Genomic DNA, 18,813 nt, shown 5'->3' on the forward strand with positions numbered 1-18,813 from the left:
CTACCGGCATGTAAGTAACAGGTTAAAAACAAAGCTCTTCTCCCATTAATCCGACAGGAGTAAAAGACAGGAAAACTGCATGCTGCTAGCAATCAAGCTATATCAGAATCTATTTGGAGATGTAGATATACTTAAGAACATAAGCACTCCATTGGATCAGACTAGCGATCCATCTGTTCCAACATCCTGTCTCACATAATGACCAACTAGTTCCTCTGGAAAGCCAACAACAGGGCAGAGACCAAACCCTTCTCCTGATGTTGGCTCCTGGTTCTGGAATTCAGATGCTGACTGAATGTGGAGGTTCCTGTCAGTCACTATTGCCGGTAGCCATTGGTAGTATCCTCCATTAATCTATCTGATCCCCTTTTAAAGCTGTTTATTCCTGTGGCCATCACTACATCCTCCGGCAGCAAATTCCACATTTTAATCACTCTCTGTGTAAAGTAGTATTTCCTTTTGTCCAGCCTACATCTACTACCCATCAGTTTCATTGGATGCCATCAAGTTCTAGTCATTAGGAAGAGGGAGAAAAAGTTCTTTGTCAACTCTCTTCATCTCATGCATAATTTTATAAACCCCTATCTCCCCTTAGTCATTTTTTCTAAACTGAAAAGTCCCAGACTCTTCAGCCTTTCCTCAGATAAGGTGCTCCAATCCCCTAATTATCTTGGTTGCCCTCCTCTGCACTATTTACAGCTCCGCAATGTCCTTCTTGAGATACAGTGACCAGAACTGTACATAGTATTCCAAATGAAGCCACACTGGCCGTTTTATTCTCAATCCCTTTCCTAATAATCCCACACATTTCACTGTTGTAGCACACTGCATTGACACCTTCATTGAGTTACCCACTATGGCCCCATGATCTTTCCCCCCTCTCAGTTTCAGCAAGTTCAGACACCATTAGCCTATACTTGAAGCTAATTTTTTTTTGTTCCAATGTGCATCACTTTACACTTACCAGCATTTAGCTTCAATTGCCTCATTTTCGCCCATTCACCCAATTTGTGGAGGTCCTTTTGGAATCTTCATAGTTAACCTTAGTTTTCACCATATCTTGCATTATTACTGTTATTTTTCAAAATTGCATAGTCTGGCAAACCATTCAGATCCTCCTGTGATTAATTTATGTTAATCACTGTTGCACACGAGGCCAATGACATCTGCCAAATGCACAGATGGCTTATTACAGAGGATAGTGGTCTTTTTAAATCACATTACCTAGAAAGCTAGAGAAGGAAATTACCTCAGTACTGCTGCTAGCAAATGAGCCATGGTATTAGCTCTACAGGCTAGACCTACAGTATCATATGAATTTGGAAACAGGGATATATATATACACAGTATATATATATTTTTATGACTCAAGATAGACACAATATTAATACAACTGGTGGTTTTCAATAAATATTGCACTGTCTATATGTCTGTTATATTTTCGACAGTAAAGTAATACCATATCTGCATCAGATACACAATACACTTTCAACTATCAGAAGGTAGATTTTCATCACAGGCAAGAAGCTTTATTATTATTATCGCATCACATAGTGACACTGTATGAAAACATGTTTTGTGTATTAAAAATTCCCTTTGGGGAACAAATATACATAACAGGATGGCTACACAGACCTTGCAAATCAGAATCTCCTAGAGATACTAGCATCTGTAAGCCCTTGAGTTCAGATACTGTTTCATAAAACACTTATGCCTTCAAAATATGACCATATCTTTTTAAAGACCTGTCATTGTTCCAGGAGCATGAGGAACTTGCAACATACATTTTAAACTCCTTTAGGAGAAATGAATAAATTATAACCCTGGTATCTGTTTCTAAATATATTCATTTAGAATGAAGTTCTGCTGATTACAAGTTTATGTATTAAAAGCAGGCTCACATCCTGGGCATACTTACTTGAGACACCACACCACTGAATACAGAGGAAATTTCAAACGAAATTATATAGGATCAAACTGCATCCTTAAAGCCATTTGAAATACAGCAACTGGGATGGTATCAATAGATGCAGCAAGATAACATATTTAATGCCCCCTACATACACACACATTAAAAAAACCCTTCCTGTACGTCCACTAGCACATGACCATTAAGATCATTAAGATTTCTGCCATACAAGCATTCTGCAGGGTGGTTGTTTTTTTAATGCGAAGGTGCAATCCAACATGCAATGTCCTATCTATAATCTGAAATGGAACAATCTAGGAAGGGTTGAACTATATATTTAATAGGTAGAACAAAGCAAAAGGAAAGCTTTCACAGCAGTGTTAAACTGCAAGCCAGGCTAAGAATTATGAACAGTGCTGCATTTATTCAGCTCCTTTCCAAGACTCCACATACGTGCTTTAACTGTAGGTGAAGCATTTTCCTACAGTAAATAAAACTCCAAAATGTTATCTCCCTCTATTTAATTGAAAAAAGTCTACTTTCACAATACTTTCTTTCACACCATTGTAAATCTGCTACAGACTGTGGTTACTGTAATAAGCATGTCATATTCTTCACAATACCATTTTGCAGCATACAAAGAGGAACTCCTAAAACAGCACAACTGAAAACTATTGTCAATACCACTATATAATACTTATATTTTTATACATTCATTTTCTTTTTGTTTTTTTCCTATCACTTTCCATGCTACTGTCACTATCACTAATTTCAAGCTGTCTCTTCATATTAGGCAAGTCTTCATTTATCAGACATAGCATATGGTTCTTTGGTTCTGGGTACACATGTTCAAAAGAAGTTTGTCCAGGATTTGAGTAGGATGATGCAGGAAAACTTGGAAACTGTGGTGGAGGTGGTATCATCTGGTAGTAAGGAAACTGTCGTTCCATTGGATTATATTGTGCTAAGAAATAAGTCATCTAGAAAACAGAAGAGACATCAATGTCATATTTCAAAAAGTGATAGCAAAAATATTATTTTTAGATTTACCTCAGGAAACAAAAAATAGTGAATCCATATTTTGGAAATGTACAAGCTTTTCAAATGCCTTTCTCCAAGCTATCTAATGAAGTAATTCTCCATTATACATGCATAATGAAGCAGATTATAGATAGAAATTTATCTAACATTTCAAAATTGGCCTGTTCACTATCCTCTTTTCTAGTTTAAAGTTATGATACACTGAACCAGTAGGGTTCATATAGAAGAGCTGGAAAACAGTTGTGCCAACAGTTATCCTAGCCTGCAGCATTATGATCCAAGATGATCTTGAGGAGAGGCCAGGATTCAGGAGCAAAGTATCCACTTTGCATGCAGAAGGTTCTAGGTTCAATCCCCAGTTACACAAAACAGTGAGTGATGTGAAGGACCTCAACACGAGACTCTGAAAAAACACTGCCAGTCAGAGCACTGACTTGATAGAACAATGGTCTGACTCAGTATAAAGCATCGTATGCATGCATTTCAACCCACATAGCCTTCTGGGACTGTACAGAAGCACTTAGTGGTCAAATCAACACCTAAGCAAACCTTGTTTGATTCATCATCATTGATGAACCAATTATTTCCACCAGAGTATAATACTGGCACAAGTCTTTAAGGTCTCCTATCTTATTTTCTTCTACATACTAACACAGCTACTCATCTGGAACTAATACAGGCTGTTTCATTCTCTGTTCATGCTGAATGACAGATACCATCATGCAAAATAAGCCCATATTAAAAGGAAAACAGAAAAAGTGATATCCTCTGCCAATGGATGACCTTTGACCATGCTTTTAAAGTCATCCAAAGGGGCATCACCACCAGCCACTACAGAAAGATTCTTTGCCAGGAATCATCAGAGACAGCTACACCACTATATGCTGAGGACAGAGCTGCACAATGGGGGTTGCCATAGGTGCGGAAGATTCCTTTCTCTAAACTATAACAGAATTGCAGTGCAGCAAGAACCTGGAAGAGGAAAACTGCCAAAAGGAATCACAGCTTGAATTCCAAGTTGGTACAGAAGCAGGCAAAGAGCAAAAGACACCCTCCAGTACTGTGAGAAAGTATATTCATCTTCCACAAGATCCACAGCTGTCCTGTGCATTATGCAATCTATATAATCTTCCAATCTATCACTGTGATGGATTTATAAGGATTATTCCAAACTTACCATATTTTGAAAAGAAGAATATCCCTGAAGTGGACTATTGTTAATCTGGAAAGTACTAACATGTAATGGAGAAGAACCATAAAGCTCTGAATTCCTACAAAAAGAAAACATAGACATGTGAGAGAAAGCCTCCGAGAGATTTAACCATCAACCAACAAGGACTGACAGACATGATTTGTGTTCTTCAGCTATCTGGCTGAATATCTTATCCATTCCATAAAAAGAACACACATTAAAGTTGCACACTTCCCTTGGAATAAAGTCACTTTGATAATGTAAAGTACATGATTACCTTCACGTATCATTTAAGAAATAATTCAGATGGTGGAAGAGCTATTTGCATGAATAATTTATGTATGCATGCATGTATTTGGGGCTGATGAGAACCACCAAGTTTATTAAGAGATAATTATATATGCTAGCCATAACCAGAAGCAATAGTTTAGAAACTAATAAACTTTATACGAAGGTATCTATAAGTAAGTGCTGCAAACCACAAAGAATTCTAATTAATTTTAATTGTTGGGGAGGTGCATAGCTAGATGTTAAAGAACCTGTTTTGCATTTAGAAAGTTCCAGATTATATACCTGGTATTTCCATTCTTTTTTTAAAGCAACAGGTAATAAGGGATGTGAGAAACTTTTGATAAGACCCAAGAGACCAGTCATAGTAAACAATATTGACATTATCAGTATAAGTATATACTTAACAGTATCAACTCCGTATACAGCAGTTTCCTGCATTCAAGTGATCGTGTATCTTTTAAAAGTAATTCACAAAATCTCAAGGAAGTAATGGTTTTAAGGGACTGGAAGGAGAGAGTTCTTTTTAAGTGACAACGTAAGAGAAAGCCATATTTATCCAATATATCTGTTCAGCCTACATAGCAACAGGACATTCAAGGGAGAATAAATTTTATTGTCAACACTACTAAATAAATGAAGGGCAGGAGCAGATTTCAATCTGAAATTAAACCTTGACTCGGCTTCAGTAGTGAATCCTATGAAACACTTCCTTGGGAGTTCCTACTGAACTTGGGGCCAAACTACATCTGATGCTGGGTGTTATTTCAATGGAGCTTCCTGCAGCTTTTTTTTTTTTAAACCATATGGAAGTCTGCTTTAGATCAATATTGTGGCACAAAAGAAGAGTGATTTAAGCCTCACCTTCCCATACCACCTACATGACCTGTACTAGCTCCATCAAACTGTTACTGACCTCAGTGATAAAGTATACACTTAACAGATATAGGTTACTTGCCTCAACAGGCAAACAGTATATCTGTGGGCCCACTTCAGGTCAGAAAAATGAGGTGTGTGGGGGAAGACTTACAATGTGATTGCAAGGAAGTAACTGCACAGGATTGTACTGTTAATCCTTCCACCACTGTACCTGATCCAAATCAGCCTCAAGAACACCTGCTATTAAAAAGGAAAAATACACAAGGAGCTCCAGTCATTACACTCCAAGTCAGATATAATACTTGGAATTACCCCTCAGAAGGCTTTCTAAGCTCAAAAATCTTAGAAGCTCTTGTTACATGCCACTGTAACAGAGAAAGGCTACTTTAAAAGCTGTACACTGATGTTTTTAAGACTGGATATATCTCTATGTGTAAATATCACAGAAATAAGCAACTCTAGTACCTATATGTTGGTGACTGCATATCAGCACTGCTTTCCACATTCTGGCAATGATTGTTTAACTCTGGACAGTGGGAACTCCCTGTGAACACAATCAGGTATTTACGTTATTAATGTTAGCCATTTCACACCTTTTGTGCAATAGCACTTCAGGGTTTGTCTGAAGGCTACAGATTGGTTGTAATAGAGAAACCAAAATCAAACATTCATAACAATACTATACATAGTACTCAATATATTAACTAAAACAGAAAACTCAAAAATCTCCAACTAGACCCTGCATCTTCTTATGGAGAATAATTTTGGATTCTTTAAAATTCAGCAAGTAAAGGAAATATCCAGCATAGCAAACCTTGAACATTTATACACTTGCTTATTGATACATAGTTGCTGATAAGATCAAAACACTGAAAAGTCAAAATGAAGGCCAGGATTAAAAAAAAGCTAATTTTGGGAATACAAAGGGGTGTGGGGGGAATAGACTTGTTTTGCTATAACAGCAGTGCCCCATATAAAATTGACAAACTCCTCTTAAAGCACTACTTAAGTTGAAACACAAGTGAAAACTCACAAAAACCCTCTTTTCCTTTCCTGAAAGCCTTACAGCATCTTCATTTCTTAGGTTGCCAACCTCCAGATGAGGCTTGGAGATTTCCTGGAATCACAACAGATCTCCCAACTACAAAAATCAGTTCCCTTTTAGGGTTGCCAGCTCCAGATTGGGAAATTCCTGAAGATTTGTGGGTGGAATCTTGGGAGTGTAAGGTTTGGGGAGGATATAATGTCATAGAGTCCACTCTCCAAAGTAGCCATTTTCTCCAGGAAACTAATATCTGGAGAACAGCTGTAATTCCAGGTGATCTCCAGCTTACACCTGGAGGTTAGGCAACCAAAAAGGAGTTGCATGGGATGTGGAACTGGGGAACAAGCAAAAGCACCATGTGCAGCAGACTTCTGAAGCAAAAATGAACACTTAAAGATGTACAGCTCAATAAATATTTCTTTAGAAAAATGTCTCCATCTATTCAATCCATATACATCAGCAAATAAGTGTGGAATTTCCATTCACTATAGCCTCCATACAGAAAGGGTAACTGGGTGAAAAACCTGGAACACCACACAGTGCCCATAGAACTGACAGGAAAAACTGGTCTATTTCCCTGCTTCTCTGTAAGCTTTATCTAAGACGTAGCTTGCTCATTCATTACAGTTTATCTCTCTCTCATACGTTTCACTCTGCACTTTCAAGAACACCTTTCTGTATGGAGGCTATAGTGAATGGAAATTCCATACATTTGCTGATGCGAGTCATATGAAATGAATAAATGGAGACATTTTTCTACAGAAACATTTATTGAGCTTTTTCTAAAGAAATATTTATTGAACACATCTTTAAGTGTTCATTTTTGCTTCAGAAGTCTGCTGCACATGGTGCTTTTGCTTGTTCCCTAGTTCCACGTGGAGGTTGTCAACCCTAGCTTCCCCTTGGAGGAAATGGCTGCCTTGGATTGCACAGTCGACATCTACAACATTATAAGCTTCTGGGATCCCTCCCCAGGTCCTACCCCCAAGCCTCCAGGAACTTTCTAACCTAGAGCTGGCAACCCTATTTCCTTCTCATCCAAAAGCTAACCAACCTTTATCTGCTCCTTCTCCCGTCACAGAAGTCTCTGCCTATGGTCCAGCTGTATGATGCCACAGTTCCCTGCACCATTCTCTCCTTCTCAGCCATTCACCAACCTACATTTTATCTGCCTCCCATTCTTCAGCTGTATTTATTATTCATTTGGTCCCCTTCTCCATAGTGCAGACCAAAGCAGCATACATTATTCTCCTCTGCTTTTTAGCTGCACAACAACCATGTGAGACGGATTAGGCTGAAAGTATGTGACTGGTTCCAAATCACTCAGTGAGCTTCCACAGCAAGATAGGGATTCACGGTTTGATCTTCTCTTAAGCTCTAATGGCTATACCACACTGGCTTTTATAGAGTGACTGCTGTTGAACAGTAGCAAGCAGCTAGGCCTAGCTGAGTCACATAAGTGGTATCAAGTCACTCAGAGGCTGCTTCCAAGTCGAGGGTTGCCAGCCTCCAAGTGGGACTTGGCGATCTCTCAGAATTACAACTGAACTTCAGATAATAGTGATCTGTCTCCTTGGAGGAAAATGGCTGCTTTGGAGGATGGATTCTGTAGCACTGTATCCAGCTAAAGACTCTCCCCTCCCCAAACTCTGTCTTTCTCAGACTTGAGCACAAAATCTCCAAAAATTTCCCAACCTGGAGCTGGCAGCACTAGTCAGGCCTGGCCCTAACAAGTCCTCCCTCAAAGGCCAAAATAGGCCCTTCCCCCTCTCCTGTCTTTTATTCACTAAAACCTAGTCTGGTATACTGTTGTTGCCTAGCAACAGCCACAAAGGGAATACTTTGCTTAAAGCTCCAGGCCCTCCTTTTTTCATTTTTGGATTTTTTTTAAAGTCCCTAAAGTATTTTGTTTAGATTTCACATTTTTCAGCAAATGTGGGGCCCTTTTCAGGTTTGTAGAAAGAGATGTCTTGCCCATTCACAGCTCCGGTTACTGGAATTAACTATCCAAAGATTTTCCAACTTCACTATTAGAATATAAGATTTTCTTAAAGTAAAAGATTACCGTGCTATTATTGGAGAGGGAAATATAATAAAGTTAAACTTACCAAAGCGGTACTGCACTTTAATTGGTCTTCCATACAAACGAATACCATTCAGCAAAGCTATGGCATAAGGCACGGACTCAGTATGTTTGAAGCACACAAATCCAAAAGTCTTGGGTCTTCCATCTTTGTCTTTGCATATGGTCACTTTGGTTACTGGCCCAGCCTGCAAGAAACTTAAACATTATTTCTTATAAAGCCCAGATAAGAAACAGAGTTTCATTTGCAGGACTCTAAAACTTTGCTTTTCAAAGCACATAAACTACAGGAAAGTGGTAAAAACCTTCAGCTACTAAACTATATAAATGTGTGAAGAAAGGGGAATAAAGAGAGAAGATAATGTGATCTGACAGTGATTCGTTATGGATATATTTTTGTTTTCTCCCAAAACTGAAGCATTGTTTTCAATCAACAATTACACCAGTCCAGTATCGAAACCAAGACTAATAAAGTGATACTATCAATTTAGTGATATTGCTTTGATATACAAAAGTGATATACTGCAATAACCATTGTGTACTTATAGTATGCGTGATACGGAGATCAAAAGTAGTATGATTCTAGCATCAAACTAGGATCTGGGAGAGAGGCATTTGGAAACACTCACCCTTTCTGCTATGGAAGCTTGCTGAGTGATCTCAGGCCAATCAGCTCCTCTCAACCTAACCTACCTCTCACAGGGCTGTTGCAAAAATACAACAGAGCATAGCAGCATTATTTTGCAATGTAAGCCAGTTTGGATCTCCAGTGGGGAAAAAGTAGGGTACAAACATTTAAGTAAACCCTTTGCTTGGGTCGCCGCGGCCCGGGAGGGGGAATCCCCCTGCCAGCCTTTGACGGTGCGCCGCTGATAGCGGCGGACAGGGTCAGGAGCTTGGGGGTCCTATTGGAGCCTTCCTTAAAGATGGAGGCTCAGATAGCAGCCGCTGCCAAGTCCGCGTTTTTTCATCTTAGGTGGGCAAGGCAGTTGGCCCCCTTCCTGGAGCGCGACGACCTAGCAACAGTGATCCATGCTACGGTCACCTCGAGGTTAGACTACTGCAATGCCCTCTACATGGGGCTGCCCCTGACCCGAACTTGGAAATTGCAGCTGGTGCAGAACGCCGCGGCCCGGCTGTTATTGGGTCTCCCAAAGTGGGGACACATTCAGCCGGGTCTTAGGACCCTGCACTGGCTTCCAGTGATATACCGAGTCCGGTACAAGGTGCTGGTTATCACCTTTAAAGCCCTATATGGCTTGGGACCTGTCTACCTGAAGGACCGTCTTTCCCCGCATGTTCCCCAGAGAGTACTGAGGTCGGGAACACAAAATCTCCTTACTGTCCCGGGCCGAAAGAAGCCCGCTTGAAATCCACCAGAGAAAGGGCTTTCTCTGTTATGGCCCCTACATGGTGGAATCAGCTGCCGGAGGAGGTGAGGGCCCTGCGGAACCTTGTTCAGTTCCGCAGGGCCTGTAAGACGACCCTCTTCCGGCTAGCCCATACTTAGCTTGAGAACCTAATGCAACTTGCCAGATTTCCTTTATATATACTTGAATATTTATTAATTTTTAGAGTTTTATCTGTTTTATCTGTTTTAATTGTTATTCCCTCACATGTTTAAATATTGCTTATTGTTATGTGGGATCTATTGTTGGAAGCCGCCCTGAGCCATTCGTGGGAAGGGCGGGATATAAATTCTAAATAAATAAATAAATAAACAAACACAATAAAGGAGCCAGTATTAAGTATTACATTGGCTCTTCAATTTAGATTGGAGAGATCCCAGATCAGATCTCTATTTGACAACAAAGACTGATGGGTGACTTAAGACCCGTCACCATCTATTAGCTTGACATGTTGCATAGAACTCTCATAAAGATACAAGGGGGCAAATACACCCTCCAAACTATTTTTTACTTAGCAGCAGAGCTTTTTTTGAGCAGGAATGCACAAGAACGGAGTTCAGGCTGGCTTGATGTCGAAGTGTAGCCTAATACACAAATGAGTTCCTGCTGGCTTTTTCTACAAAAAAGCCCTGCTTAGCAGAGTTCAATTTTAATATATGCCAATTAAAAACTAAAGAAAGGGCAAACCAAACCCCAGAAAGGAAGACATTAAAGCCAAACACAATGCAACTAAAAATGTAACAGAAATATTTCCTTTTAGTCAAAAATACGTTTTGAGAACACCAAACTCATTTCAAAACCTTTCACCTGGGGAATTGTTAAGGCTAAACATTTCTTCACTACAGTGGGAAGAGAAGTTAGCTTGGCAATAACTATATAATTACTATGCCTCTTTTGTACTAGAAGAAAAAGGTATACATAATTTAAAAAAAAAGTTTCAAAAACCTCACAAGGATTTGTTATTTTTTTTTTTAAAAACTGGTAAATTGTCCTTCCAGTACAATTTTAATAAATTACAAGCAAGGCCAGAGGAAATCTCATTTTCTACCATATTCTTTTTTCCATGCTATTTTCACTTTACGTGCCCCTGGCAATCCCTGTAGCTTCTCCCCTTTCCCTACTTCCTTCTCTCTCTCCCTCCCACCAAACAGCCCCCACCAGTCTTCAGCTTGCCCTTCTTCCAGGTCCAACAGCCTCCTTTTTCTTGAGTCCCACTCACATACCTTTTCCCATCATCCCCTCTTCAGCTTATATTTTTTCACCCTTTCTATTCCTTCCCTCAATGCCATCCTTTACATTTTTCAGTCGACTACTCTCAGGGTGTATATGGCCATTATAGCCATTGGGAAAATTTTTACCAAGTTGCAAATATTGTCTGGTAACAAATCACTAAGGTAAGTCACACAGCAGCCCTGCTGGACTAAGGTCAACTACATAAAAACATGCAGGTGTTTTAGACTTCCAGTCAACTCCTACCCACCCACCACCAATTTGGCTGACAAAAGCCAAGGCTCAGAAGGTCCTGCAATACCGTTGTCATTGTGTAGAAATCTCTAAAACAGACACTGAGATTTTAAAATATATTCTTGCAAAATTCTCAGCAGCATTCATTTCTTAAAGCTATAGATGACGATTCTACTATCTTGATGGTTCTTAATGCCTTTATTTATTCTAAGATTTCATATTTTTCTTAAGCCTGGTGCTTTCCTCAGGTTTGTAGAAAAATTCTCCTTCTGCTCTGTCTCTATTGTGTGGATTGTTAGATCTACACTCCATGTACCAGTTCAGAATCAGACACAGCACTGCTATGTTTCCCCCATGGAGCAACAACTTTGGGGAAATGTGCAGAAGTTCAGTAAATCATGCAGGGTAAAGAGTTGACAGATGAGCTCCAATCCAAACTGCCTTTTTCAATGTACCCCATCCCTGTATCTCCTACATATAATCAAAACCCAGGAGAGAGTCACTTGTACATTTCCAGAGTCTCCTCAACTTAATTCCCCACACAAGCAAAGAACATTCCAGAAAGCTTTTAACAATGCAAGTAATACAAAACATGATAAGGAAGATAATTCATTTTTTCTCTATAAATGAAACTATACAAAGGGTAAGCAGATAGAACACATATTAACAAATGTTTCAAAATTTCAAACTGAGAAGTTATAAGATCTCTGTCCAGAAGAGACTTTGTCATCTGTTAAATAGTACTGTATATGCATCTTCTTCAGTATGTGTAAGAAAACTCTATTTCTTTAAAAAATTATTTAATCTTCCAACAAACAGGAAGATAGTAAGTCTACAGCATAAAAAGCAGAATAATGGATTACTATATAGACCAAGCCTTATATGTCTTCAGATAGCAGTATAAGAATGGGCACTAAGAAGAAGTTTTTCAGTATAGGATGCTAGTGATTTGGTGCATCTGAAAGAACTACAAATGATTCATTACCATATTTACATCTCATATTTTTTGTATCATAACATGATTTAGTACTATGTCAACAAAAAGAATAACTAGTCTTGTGATCAGCACATGGGGCTGTCCAGGACTAAGATGCATGGCTCAACCAATTACCTGTTCATCGGATCCAACAGGCTTGTGGTTACAATAGTAGTTCACATCAGCCATACTGCAAATCAGCAGTAAGAGGAGCCAATGGAGAATGGACAGAAAAGCAAGGAAGAAGCTTGTGGACTGAGATGACAAAGTGCAAATAGATCATCATTCCTTCCTTCCACTGCAGGATTTTCCTTTCCTAAGAGAAAATGGTGGGAGGGATCCAAAGGTCTAGTCTACATTAGAAGCTTAGAGAAATTAAATTATTTGGGTTTTCATCTTATTACAACTGCTGACAGTTATTTGTCAATCGCAAAAATTATCCTTAGGTATGATGGAATGAATGCACACACTGCAGAACTGATTTCTTGCCAATAAAAAAAAAAGGAGAGAAGACAAAATCCTTTCACAAAAAGGGCCAAATTATATTTGATATTGTTGCGACTCTCTAAAGGTTCCCAATTTTTCTTTATCAAAGAAAAGGCCTCTTACAAACTCAGCCCCCAGGAATTCTGAAGTAGCGTAAGGACTTGTTTCATTTATTTCTTGACACTTCATGAAACTGAAACAGATTTCCATTCTGCTGCTCAGAGTTTGCCTGCTGAAGATGAAGATTTTTCAGGACAGGAAGTAGTAAACCAAGCACTCTAATGCTTTAAACTTGTAGTTCTCCCTGTTCATAAATAAAAAGATCTGCTGAAGCAAACGTAGCTAGTTCAAAAAACTGAAGGATTCAAACAAACAATTGTTTCTTCTTACCAGTTGTAAGACACATGGAAGAAGTTTCTGACGGGTAAAGAAAATACATTTAAAGTGCAATCCTAAACAGTTACTTTTTTTCTAAGCCCACATTGCAGCAAGTTTAGTCTAATGTAACCCTGCATAGGACTGCACTGCTAAAATAAATCTAGCGTAATCTTTGACAACTAAATGCCAATATAATGAAAGAAAGAAAACAACATGCAGACAGAATACATCCACTTGGCAAGTTTTTAATCACATTCAAATTAAGCAAGAATGAAAAATTTAAATGTACAAGACTGACAACAAAACTGGATTGGCATGCACTGTTCAGCTTGATGCCAGAGGAATGCTATATTGGCACTGAAAGTAGAATGGCTTTCTTATTGTTAAATGACTGCTGTTACACTGGAAGATCTGGGCATTTCTTCTTTACTGTCATCACATAGCTTCCAAAGTAAAAAAAACCAAATAGATATACGTAGGACAGAAAGATTAGACTATGAAAGATATAAAGTGCATAGTGCGGGAAGGAAATGATGGGATATGTCAAGCAACATCGAAGAAATAGTTGAGTGGGTTTAAGTAAAGCAAGAAAGTAAAGCAAGTTAACAGTTGGCCAAAAGATCAGACTGAGGAAACGATGGTATTCCATGATTACTATCAGACAGGAAAAAGTTTACTAAAGATGTATTTATTCTCATATTGCAATAAACATTTCTTAGGGCAGTGTTTAGTTTCAGGTAGCACTGGTGAGGAAATCAAATATTTAAAGCACTAGTTACAAATGGTTACTCATTTAAAATATCTATATGCTGCTTTATTTCCTTCATTTAAAGTGGCTACACTACTACAAGGTGAAAAACACAGTTTGTTAATAAAGAAAAACGATGCAGAGTTAAAAACACACTTAAACGTGTAGAGAAAGTTCATGCTTCTGCAGAAACCCTCTGAAGTAGAGCTGATTTGCACACCTTCCTAACAGCGCAATCCGATGCACACTTCCTCTAGTCTAAACCTACTGATTTCAAGGGGCTTAGACGGGATTAACTCTTCAAAGTTTGCACCATAAATGTAGTCATGTAAGGTGTCCTTCACACCCTCTGGTAGGCCATTCCAAAGGAAGCCCCTGAGGTAGTTGTTGCTGTACTTGGTGTAAGTCAGATATGGAAAGAATTACTCCTTTTTTATTACTTTGCCATCTCACTTCAGACCTCAACTATTTGCATTGGGAATTCTCTCGCACTCCATTTTCTGACCAGATGTTTGTTTGTTTTTTAAATGTAACTTCAGGCTCACTACTTTCAATTGGCATTCCGGAGTAGGAGTCATTCCAAACCAGGAGGGGGAGGAGGGGAGCTGGATTTAACAACTCTTTGCCAGACAAGAGTTCTGAATCTATGCATATTCGAGAGAACTATGCTCCCAAAATATGAGAATTCAATTCTTCATGTTCATTGATCACACCAAACACACGCCCTCCCTTTGCATACCTGATGTATCCAAGACAAGTCAAGGAGACGGTTGCCATCAGGCAAAGCATATCTACCAGATCTAGCTACCTTCCCAGTACTACTGCGCCCTTCTTCCAGGCACCACCGCCCATTGCAAAAAGCACACTCTTTCCCTTGAAGCATATTTTCCCGGTCGCGATCTGCCCACCAGCCACGCCCACCAATACTTCGCCCTCCCTTCCGACCCCGCCCCACTCCCGGCACCTGCAGGAAAAGCTCGTAAAGGATCTCCTCTCGCACGCCACCCTCCAAATTCCCCACGAAAAGCGTCCGCTCCGGTTCGTCTGTCTTCGTCGGAAATGACATGGGGGACGGCGAGCAGCCCGGCTGGGGGAGACAACCAATCGACAAGGCAGCAGCACCGCGCTCCACGGAGAAGGGGCGGCACTGCCGGCAGGCGGCGAAGAGAGAACCGGCGGCCGTAAAGCAGCCGACACGTGCTGCTTATTAATTTGCGGAGATGTCCGAAAAGAGTTGCGAGCACACTTTACGGCAAAGCTGTTGGTTTACGATAGGCTTAGCTTCGGGGGCCTAGAAACCGGCTGTTGTGGGACGCGGGCCTTGGAGCCGCAAAAACCCTCGGGCTCTGCTCGCTTTTGTCTCTGAGGTCCAGGCTGTGGTCACACACACTAAATAATGCACTTTCAATCCTCTTTCAATGCACTTTCCAACTGGATTTTGCCAGTGCACACAGGAAAATCCAGTTGGAAAGTGGATTTAAACTGCATTATTTAATGTGTCTGATCGCAGCCCCAGAGTGGGAACCGTTTCCTTTTCTACCGTTTCTCCGGATACGCTTTTCTTAGTGCGTGTGTTAGAGCGAGGGGCCGTATACGATCCCTATCCTCTTTTGCTGTAGATCTGACCCATAGGGTAGCGGTTTGTTTGTTTTAACAGAAACAAAACGGGGGTATTGCGACAATTAAAAGACCAGGAATTAGGGCCTCCTCCTTCAGATGCTCCGAGGGAATCTTCGCTAGGGGAGACACTTGTCCACATGCTAGGTGTACCGCTTTTTTCTCCTTTACAATTGCTTGTGCAGGGTCACGACCGAGAGTAAAAATAACTTCAATTTCTTGTCCTTGCTGTTTCTTTTTGCTGGAGGGGGAGAGTGCTTGAAGCAAAAAAGCGGGAGGTAGAAGCAGTCAGTCACTTTCCTACCAGTACTACAAATCCAGTTCACAAATTGCAGAGAAAGCATGTACAATCTGGGTGCAGGGTACCCTTGGTTTTCTAAACTGTTGAATAATTCTCATGTGACAATCAGTGCATGTACAGCTAAATGTGTGCTACAAGTCTCACAGTTATCCAGTTCTGCAGGTTCTGCAAAAATGGAGTTGTTTTGCCAGGCTTTCAGTTGAGGCAGTGGACACTCAAGTATCTGGCCTCCCTGCCAGTACTGGCCATCTGTCCTCCACTTGTATGGAGTGCCGACTGGTTTTTAATGTTTTTGATTGTGTTATTACCCACCCTGAGCCTGCTTGCAGGGAGGGAGGGCTAGAAATCTAATAGTAATAATAATAAGGTACTGGTCATCAATTTCATTGGTAAATGCACCTTGGCTCTTTATTAAACTGTTGTAACAAACAGCCAGCTTGGTGTAGTGGTTAAATGCTTATCTGGGAGAACCAGGTTTGATTCCCCACTCCTCCACTTGCAGCTCCTGGAATGGCCTTGAGTCGGCCATAGCTCTTGAAAGGGCAGCTTCTGGGAGAGCTCTCTCAGCCCCACCCACCTCACAGGGTGTCTGTTGTGAGGGAAGGAGATTGTAAGCCACTCTGAGACCCTGATTCAGAGAGAAAGGTGGGGTATAAATCTGCAGTTGTCTTGTATTTATTTACTTTTTTTTTTTTACTGCCCTGTGTAAAACAGGGCTCAGGGTGGTGTACAACAAATGAATCAAAATCATACATTAAATTCACAGTTAAAAACAACAGCTGACCTAACAGCTGCTGGATCAGGGGAATGCTGTAGACATTGTTTATCTTGATTTCAGTAAGGCTTTTGATAAGGTTCCACATACTGTCCTTGTTGACAAGTTGGTAAAGTGTGGTTTGGATCCTGTTATCGTTAGGTGGATCTGTAACTGGTTGACAGATCACACCCAAAGAGTGCTTGTGAATGGTTCCTCATCCTCTTGGAGTGACAAGTGGAGTGCTTCAAGGATCTGTCCTGGGACCTGTTTTGTTCAACATCTTTATCAATGATTTGGGTGAAGGAATAGAGGGAATGCTTTCTGTCACATGCTGGATGCATGCACCTGGCAGACAGCAGACCTCTCGGGATGACAAGTTCCAGCTGGCTTAGTGTTGGGAGTGTGGCCTGATATGCAAATGAGTTCCTGCTGGGCTTTTTCTACAAAAATAGCCCTGGGTGAGAGAACAAGGAAATGAATGCTGCAGTTGCTTTTCCCCAGTTGGCCAAGACGTGCTTGCAGTAGCATGCTGTTCTGTCATACTCTGCAGGTATACATAAGTAAAGGAGATACACTTTTTCCTCAGTCTTCTCTTCTGAGGGAAACAGTGCTCAACATGGCAAAAACAGAACATATAATGAGGGTATGGAATTCCAACCTAGGATCAGCGTTGGGGTAGTACATAAACACCTAGTTTCTTTAAATGAAATCCAAGTCCTCAGGGCCAGAAGAACTGCATCCAAGGGTACTAAAAGAGTTTGCAGATGTAATTTCTGAGCCTCTGGCCAATATTTTTGAGAATTCTTGGAGAACAGGTGAGGTGCCAGAAGATTGGAGGTGGGCAAATATTGTCCCCATCTTCAAGAAGAGGAAAAAAGATCTGGGTAACTACCGACCCGTCAGCTTGATGTCTATACCTGGAAAAGTTTTAGAACAAATCATCAAACAGTCCTGGAACATTTAGAAAGAATGGATGTGATTACTAAGAGTCAGCATGGGTTTCTCAAGAACAAGTCATGTCAGACTAACCTGATCTCTTTTTTTGAGAAAGTGACTGCCTTGCTGGATCAGGGGAATGCTGTAGACATGGTTTATCTTGATTTCAGTAAAGCTTTTGATAAGTTCCCACATACTATCTTTGTTGACAAGTTGGTAAAGTGTAGTTTGGATCTTGTTACCGTTAGGTGGATCTGTAACTGGTTGACTGATCACACCCAAAGAGTGCTTGTAAATGGTGCTTCATCCTCTTGGAGAAAAGTGGCAAGTGGAGTGCCTCAAGGATATTTCATGGGGCCTGTTTTGTTCAACATCTTTATAAATGATTTGGATGAAGGAAAAGAGGGAATGCTTATTAAATTTGCTGATCATACTTAATTGGGAGGGGTTGCAAATACAGTAGAAGACAGAAATAGGATCCAGCATTATCTTGACAGGCTGGAAAATTGGCTGAAACCAATAAAAAGAATATTAACAGGGATAAATGTAAAGTTCTGCATTTAGGTAAGAAAAATCCAATGCATGAATATATGATAGGGGAAACTTGTCTGGGTAGTAGTAGGTGCAAAAAGGATCTAGGGGTCTTAGTGGATCATATGTTGAACATGAGTCAACAATGTGATGTGGTATCTAAATAGGCAAATGCAATATTGGGCTGTATTAACAGAATTAGAGTGTCCAGATCACGTGAAGGGATGGCATCTCTTTACAATGCTCTGGTAAGACCTCACCTGGAGTATTGTGTTCAGTCTTAGGCATCACATTTTAAGAAGGATATAGACAAGCTGGGATGGGTCCAGAGGAGGGCTACGAAGATGGTGAGGGGTCTGGAGACCAAGTCCTATGAGGAAAGGTTGAAGGAGTTGGGCATTTTTAGCCTGGAGAGGAGGCGGCTGAGAGATGATATGATCACTATCTTCAAGTACTTGAAGAGCTGTCATAAAGAGGATGGTGCGGAATTGTTTTCTGTGGCCCCAGAAGGTTGGACCAGAACCAATGGGTTGAAATTAAGTCAAAAGAGTTTCCGACTCAACATTAGGAAGAACTTCCTGGCAGTTAGAGCGATTCCTCATTAGAACAGGCTTCCTTGGAAGGTGGTGGGCTCTCCTTCCTTGGAGGTTTTTAAACAGAGGCTGGATGGCCATCTGACAGCAATGTGGATCCTGTGAATTTAGGGGGAAATATTTGTGAATTTCCTGCATTGTGCAGGGGGTTGGACTAGATGACCCTGGAGGTCCCTTCCA

The 18,813-nt window shown here is 40.5% G+C and overlaps 1 protein-coding gene across 3 annotated transcripts; it reads right to left on the reverse strand.

Annotated features, from left to right (window-relative positions):
* Positions 1 to 1,503: 1,503 nt before the first annotated feature.
* RBM11 (RNA binding motif protein 11) lies at positions 1,504 to 15,075 on the reverse strand. Of its 3 annotated transcripts, XM_060234410.1 has the most exons (7): positions 14,863 to 14,999; positions 12,934 to 13,076; positions 12,422 to 12,597; positions 8,463 to 8,625; positions 5,775 to 5,853; positions 4,128 to 4,221; positions 1,504 to 2,889 (listed from the first exon to the last, which is right to left on the reverse strand). In XM_060234410.1, exons 3-7 carry the CDS (start codon positions 12,473 to 12,475, stop codon positions 2,623 to 2,625), a joined length of 657 nt encoding a protein of 218 aa, XP_060090393.1. In that variant the 5' UTR covers positions 12,476 to 12,597; positions 12,934 to 13,076; positions 14,863 to 14,999; the 3' UTR covers positions 1,504 to 2,622. The 3 variants fall into 3 exon arrangements, with proteins under 3 accessions (XP_060090393.1, XP_060090392.1, XP_060090391.1); XM_060234409.1 differs by lacking the exons at positions 12,422 to 12,597; positions 12,934 to 13,076 and having other exon boundaries at positions 14,863 to 15,075; XM_060234408.1 differs by lacking the exons at positions 12,422 to 12,597; positions 12,934 to 13,076 and having other exon boundaries at positions 14,638 to 15,015.
* Between the last annotated feature and the right edge of the window lie 3,738 nt (positions 15,076 to 18,813).

Source organism: Heteronotia binoei, chromosome 3 (assembly GCF_032191835.1).
Source record: "Heteronotia binoei isolate CCM8104 ecotype False Entrance Well chromosome 3, APGP_CSIRO_Hbin_v1, whole genome shotgun sequence".
NCBI lineage: Eukaryota > Metazoa > Chordata > Lepidosauria > Squamata > Gekkonidae > Heteronotia > Heteronotia binoei.

Coding starts and splice junctions, on each gene's coding strand:
- RBM11 (XM_060234408.1), bottom strand. CDS start 14,964: ATGTCATTTCCGACGAAGACAGACGAACCGGAGCGGACGCTTTTCGTG. Junction 8,626..14,637: donor ACTTGTCTTGGATACATCAG/GTATGCAAAGGG, acceptor AGTTTCTTGCAG/GCTGGGCCAGTAACCAAAGT. Junction 5,854..8,462: donor TAAAGTGCAGTACCGCTTTG/GTAAGTTTAACT, acceptor TTGTGTTCACAG/GGAGTTCCCACTGTCCAGAG.